The following is a 6,635-nucleotide window of genomic DNA, read 5'->3' as shown; positions in this document are numbered from 1 at the left end:
CTCACACCTGAGTGTGCCTGGAGATTTTTGACCACACCTGTAATTGGAAAGGTCTAGTAGACAGCGTTGCGTACCTGTCGTCGTCCTCTGCGAGGGCCACCTTTTCAAAGTGCACGTGGAGCCTGTGGCCCTCAGGGGCCTCCAGAACCCAGTGGCACGTCAGGTTGTTGCTGTAGTTACCTGGAAACCCTGGCGAGACCAGGCGACCCAGAGTGGCATTTTTAATCATCCCACCACATGAGGCTGGAGAAAGAGAGAGAGAGAGAAAGAGAGAGAGAGAGAATAGCAGATAGAGAGAAAGAGAGATAGAGAGAGTGGCAGATAGAGAGAAAGAGAGAGAGGCAGATAGAGAGAGAGAGTGACAGAGACAGAGACAGAGAGAGAGAGAGAGAGAGACAGAGAGAGAGAGAGAGAGAGACAGAGACAGAGACAGAGACAGAGGACATGACAATGTAAGGAGACTGAAGGCATAAGAGATGGCACTCATGTTCAAAAATGTCCATAAAGTAAATGGAAAATACTTGTGATGCCGCATATATAAAACATTGGGGACAACACTCATACTCTCTTTTACTATACTTAGTTTTGTCCCAAATGTTTTCTGTAGTAGTTCTCCACTGATCTGAGCTAATGAGCTGATTACCTAGTGAGCTAGGGGTCTCGGGAGAATAAAAATGAGTCTGAATGTGGTTTTCAATACACTACTACATTATAATGTCCCTAATTGCAACTTGATGGCCAGAGTGAGTGGGCAGAAATAGGGCACCCACCAGCCTAACACCAAACTCCGAGCAGGGTAAACAAAATTGGGTATTTTAGGTAATAAATGCTCCCAGTATGAGCCAAACCAGATTTTGTCCAAATCTACACCCTTCTCACTACTGAAAAATGTAAGGTTCATCAAATATTATTTTGAAGTATTACAAGGGGCGGAAATTGGTCCTTATCCGATGCCTCATTTGGTTCTCTCTCTTTCTTCCTCTCTCTCTCTATCACTCTTCCTATCTGCAACTCTCTCTCTATCTGTGTGTGTGTGTGTGTGTGTGTGTGTGTGTGAGCATGGGTGTGTATGTAAAAAAAACCCCGAGAAACTGTTTGTACACACCAGCGCAATGACATACACATTGCACACCCAGTGCATAGCTCAATTAAGTATAACAAACATACAACAGAAGTGATTGAGAAAACCGCCCTATTAACTGCTGACTGTGAGACCGATCTATAGTGTCTATATATTATCTAATATTAGGACCAGATTCATTATCAGCAGTTATCTGGTTTGTCTCCTGCGACACAAATTCTATGTATTGTTGACAGCACAAATACAGCAATAGCAAACTGCATGGCTGCAAAACTTGCACAACTTTGAATACTTACAATATATATGCTAATGTCACATATGCATGCTAATAAGGAATGCAATGGATACCGCAAATAACAATATGTAAATATACACCAGGGCTCACAGAGATGTGGTGGAATACTAGCATATTTGTACATATTCACAGTTATTGACAACGCACTTATGATTCAGCCAATGATTTGATCAAGATCTCACAGCCCGCCCCAGTCAGCTTAAATAGATGAGAAACAGAGGACCTCTTATTAGCACCTGGAGTTGAAAACACACACAATGTGCAAACTAGCACTGACTAGGCTACGGGCACAGCCAGGGTTGGCATCAGATCACTGTTGTTCACAGTGAATGCACTTTACAGCCCAAGACAAATTTCCCCTGGAGGGACAATAAAGTTTATCTTATCTTATCTTATCTTAAGTATAGCCTTTAACTACTAACAGTTTGTCCACTCCTTATATTAATGAAATCAACAATGTCAGTTTCCCTGTCTGGGTGCATGACATGATGGCTTTCAGGGCTGTAATACTGTAGTATTTTTAGAATGTTTATGTATTTGTGACATGCTGAGTTCCAAACAATGCAGTATGTTCATGTCCATATTTGGAATGATTTTGCTATTGAAGTGACTTTTTAGATTAATGGGCACATGATTCCAACCTGCTACCGGTACACTAACCACAGGGTCTATTGACGCTTATGATATCTAGGTTAGTTTTCATCCAGACAAATAAAAACTTACCTGAACTGACATTCCGTCTGGCCTCTGTGAGTTCTCCAAATATCTGACAAGACATCTAAGACATCTCACTGACTCATTGATATCTCAGAGCGTTCCTTCTACCCTGGCTTTGGCTGATTTAATCTGGCATGATCGGGGACTTCTCCAGGGCAAGGGAACAGACAGAGGCCCAGAGACACTTTCACGGTTGAACTTTCCAGACCAGTCTCATGTCTTTACTCTTATCTGTGCAGTCTGCAGTGTGTCTGAAGACATGTCCCTCATAGGACACTTCATCCTAAATCAGTGTTTCTCAAACTTTTTCAGACCAAGGACCACTTAACCAATAAAAAAAAATCACGGACCACCTAACTAAAAAAACAAAACAGTAGACCTACTTCAACAGTATATTACACAATAGGCCTACTCGCTGAACCACCTTGGTTATTGTCTTTGCACCGTGCTTATTGTCTCAGAGGATTCATGTGATTTAACAGGTGTAGCTTACAGGCAGTCTTGCAGAACTCTTGGATTCACATACAAGTTGGTTCAATAGTGCAAACAACTCATCTATATTATATTTTACCACATCTGCTCATGGACCACACTTTGAGAAACACTATCCTAAATGATCTATCTATCTATCTATCTATCTATCTATCTATCTATCTATCTATCTATACAAAAATATCTAAAAGACTTAGATTGGTGTATGGGGGTATGTTCACACAGTTAAGAGTAAGCTTAATTGAGAAGTACAGCATGTCAAATGTTTGCATATGCTCTGAATATACTATACTATATATACCAGTGTTTCCCAAACTTTTTTTCTGGGGACCCACTTTTTTAAAAATGGCAGACTATCGCGACCCAACTCGTGACTGTGGTAGTTAACAAACTAGATCCTAATAGAAAGCTGTTAGCTTTCCTAATCTATATAAGGTATAAGCTAGGGGTATTACACAACATAAATTGTCACTAGGCTATGCTGGCGACCCAAATAAAATCTCCTACGACCCACCTGTGGGTCGCGACCCAGTCTTTGGGAACCAATGATATATACTATATATATATATACACACAAATAGTGTGCCTTTTTTGGCCTTCTTACCCTGGCATTTGGGTTCCTTTTAAAAACTATACACAACCTCCAGAACATACCACACACACACACACACACACACACACACACACACACACACACACACACACACACACACACAGGCATACACAGGCCCTTCTTACCTTGGCATTTGGGTTCTCTGCCAGTCCAGTAGGGGGTGGTGGCGTTGCGGCAGGTGAGCGAGGAGAAGCCCTGGAGCTGGTAGCCAGTCAGACAGAAGAAGAAGGCCTCCCCTCCAACACTGAGACTGCTGACAGTCACCTCACCATTGGCGGGCCTCTTTGGAAGGCCACAGCTCAGAACGAAGGCTGAGAAGAGACAAAATTGATTTGAAAATTGATTAATGCACTTACCATGCACTTACCATGCACTTTCCATGCACTTACCATGCACCTCCCTCCCTTTTCCCTCCTTCTACTTCTACCTCTTCCTACTTCTACCACTATCACCTACAACTACACTTTGACTAGTTCTTAAACTTCTGCACTCTCATCCTCTGGTACTAGCATTTATTGTTGTAGTATGTATTGTTACCTGAGGTCATTGAAGCTTGAATGTTATTCCTTGTAACATTGTTTTAAGTTGCTTTATATAAAAGCGTCAGCTAACTGAATAAATGTAAATGTATTTTATTTATGGAGACAAAAACATTTGATGTCATGACACAGCAAATGTCAACAACCTCTTCAATGAATGATCACACAGGAAAGTGTTTTCATGATAGCGCTTCAAATGAACTTCACTGCCTGGACACAATGTCAGTGTCATTTGTGAAGACAGACAGACAGACAGACAGACAGACTGACAGACAGACAGGCCTGCCGCTCCCAGGGCTGGTCTTCCTCTGGCTCTCTTAAATGGAATGAACATCAGCCGGAGTGGAGGGCAGCAAATGTTAGTTCGCCAGGTTGACAGATCGATGTGGCCTTGTCAGGAATGGAGGCTCTAAAGAAACACCTCCTCCCCCACAGCACCTCCCCCTCCCCTTCCCCCATCCCATGCAGAGCCTGCACCTCCTCTGGTATGCCTTGGAGCCTGCACCTCCTCTGGTATGCCTTGGGCTGCTTGCCAGGCTCTATCAGGCAGGCTGCACCAGGCACGCAACTCAAGCGTTCCGTTCGCACCGACTTTCCGTTCCGTTCGCACCTTGTCCAGCATTTCCATTACGGCCCCAGACCTTCAATTAAAATGCATACATGCCACACGCTGATTAGAGATTTCATTTGATATTCTATATGGTATTCAATGTAAGTCACTGACCCCACCAACATAATTAACCTCACAGCATTGGACTTTTTTTTTTGGGGGGGGGGGGGGGGGGGGGCTTAATTGATAATACAATTAGATGAGGCACATGACTGAATCATTTTAAATGTAATTTTTAAACAATAGCTTGAGGATATTTTGTCCTTGATTTGGTGTTTTAAGGTCAACACAGTAATGGCCTAATCAAGAATTCCAAACATATTCAAACTTAATCACCATGTTTTAAGTCCATTCACTTAATCCCTCTCTTCCATTCTCGCCTCCTTGTGTATAAAAACCAACACTAAAACGTGTTTTAAGGTTTTAAACTACCGCACTATTGCTTCTAATGGTCAATAAAACAAAAAACTCCCCTCCCTCTCAAGTACATCCCACAGAAAAAAGTGGGCTGCGGCTGAAGTGCCCTTGAGCAAGGCACCTAACCCCTCACTGCTCCCCGAGCGCCACCGTTGTAGCAGGCAGCTCACTGCGCCGGGATTAGTGTGTGCTTCACCTCACTGTGTGTTCACTGTGTGCTATTTGTGTTTCACAAATTCACCGATTAGGTTAAATGCAGAGACCAAATTTCCCTCACAGGATCAAAAAAGTATATATACTTACTTATACTGCATCTTTCCGCTTGTAGTTAACATCACAATGATTAAATATACTCTAACAATATTTCATCTGCTGAAAGTGCCATTTGCTGATTTGGTGCCATAAAAAGACTAACTGTTCATAATAAGACCAATTTCCAAAGCACCTCAAACATACCCTCTCCATTCTATTTGTCTGCTGGCCAAATCTTCTACTAACAGACAGTTATGGACTGATTTATATACTGCTAGTGAATTGTGCCATTTATTGTTGCACCAATGGTGTGGTTTCAGGCTATTGTAGCAGCATTGATTTTCACTTTACCAAGTTCTCTCTCTCTCTCTCTCTCTCTCTCTCTCACACTCACTCACTCTCTCTTTCACTCTCTCTCTCCCGCCCTCACAGGCCCCAGCCTGGTAAATTCAACCTCTGTGATGAAAAGGGCTTCTTTTCCGCATCAGTAAATCGGCGAGCCATGCCGGCAGAGGAGAGGGAGAATGACCAGGCACTCTTGATCACCCATTGAGATACGACTGCATCCAACCCTACTGCTGTCATTATAACTTTAATGGGTCACCATTTCCACACATCCACCCCACCCCAGCTCTGTGTTAACCACTGGAGACGTCGCTTAATGTCTCAACAATCTCACAGGAATTAAGAAAGCACCATTCCCTGGCTGTCATTTCCACAGCGCCTGGGTGCTTTCCCGACCATAAAGCCTGATTGTTTTGCTATTACACGTAATGAGAGCGTTGGAGAACAGTGGGGAAAATTGGGAGGCTGTGGGGTTGCAGACAGCAGACGCTAATGGAAGGGCCTCTGTTGTTATTTGCCAACAGGAGGGAAATAGCATCTCGTGTATTACCCTCCCTGGGTCAACAATGTCTCAGAGGAAGACACTGAGGAAAACTAGCCAAAGTTGAGTGAAGATTTTTTTGTAAAATCACTCAAATCAAAGACTTATGGGCATTATAAGCACACACACACACACACACACACGTGTGTGTGTGTGTGTGTGTGTGTGTGAAACTGACAACTATCCAAGAAAGTGTATGAGTGCAAATCAATGAAATTAAGTGCCTACTCTTATATTCTTAATGTGAAATGGCGCGGTCATAAACTGTTCATTCTCCAGCCGACTAGCGTTTTCCCTAATGAAGCACCTGCCTAGGCTGCACTTCCTGTCAGTCTATATTGTCTTCCTGCAGGTGTGTTTTGGCTTGTGTGTGAAGAAACAACAGGGGGAGATGACATTAAATAAACAATAAGTAAGGATAAATTGGCCCTAACACCCTGGTGTAAAATAGTGTTGCATTCCATCCTTGAGGGCATCCCTCCACGAGGCAAAAAGATGAGATTTTTACAAAGGTCTCATCATTGTAGAGACATCACTGTGATATGTAATGGATCCAGCGTGAATGAATAGCACCTCGTATGGTACCTCTCAGACGAGGGCTTCACTATTGATCCAGCTGCGCTCAACACATTTGTTCAGGACTGGTAGAGGGAAGCTGATGAGTTCCTGTAAGTATCGCCAAAGAGTTCCTGTCAGAGCTGTCGTCGGCTCTGTGATGAGCTGAGTGGCGGTG

General features: G+C 43.2%; 1 protein-coding gene across 4 annotated transcripts in view; it reads right to left on the bottom strand.

Moving 5' to 3' along the window:
- Positions 1 to 6,635, bottom strand: part of sez6a (seizure related 6 homolog a) — a 122,399-nt gene that overhangs the window by 24,027 nt on the left and 91,737 nt on the right. For all 4 annotated transcript variants that reach the window (XM_042093411.1, XM_042093412.1, XM_042093413.1 and 1 more), the window contains exons 5-6: positions 3,324 to 3,509; positions 75 to 243 (exon numbers count right to left, since the gene is read on the bottom strand). In XM_042093411.1, the coding sequence (XP_041949345.1) occupies positions 75 to 243; positions 3,324 to 3,509 (355 nt within the window). The remainder of the gene's footprint in view (positions 1 to 74; positions 244 to 3,323; positions 3,510 to 6,635) is intronic.

The sequence above is a fragment of the Alosa sapidissima genome, chromosome 5 (assembly GCF_018492685.1).
Source record: "Alosa sapidissima isolate fAloSap1 chromosome 5, fAloSap1.pri, whole genome shotgun sequence".
In the NCBI taxonomy this organism is placed as follows: domain Eukaryota; kingdom Metazoa; phylum Chordata; class Actinopteri; order Clupeiformes; family Clupeidae; genus Alosa; species Alosa sapidissima.
Note: the sequence above shows the minus strand (reverse complement) of the source record. Positions and strands in the feature narration are given on the sequence as shown.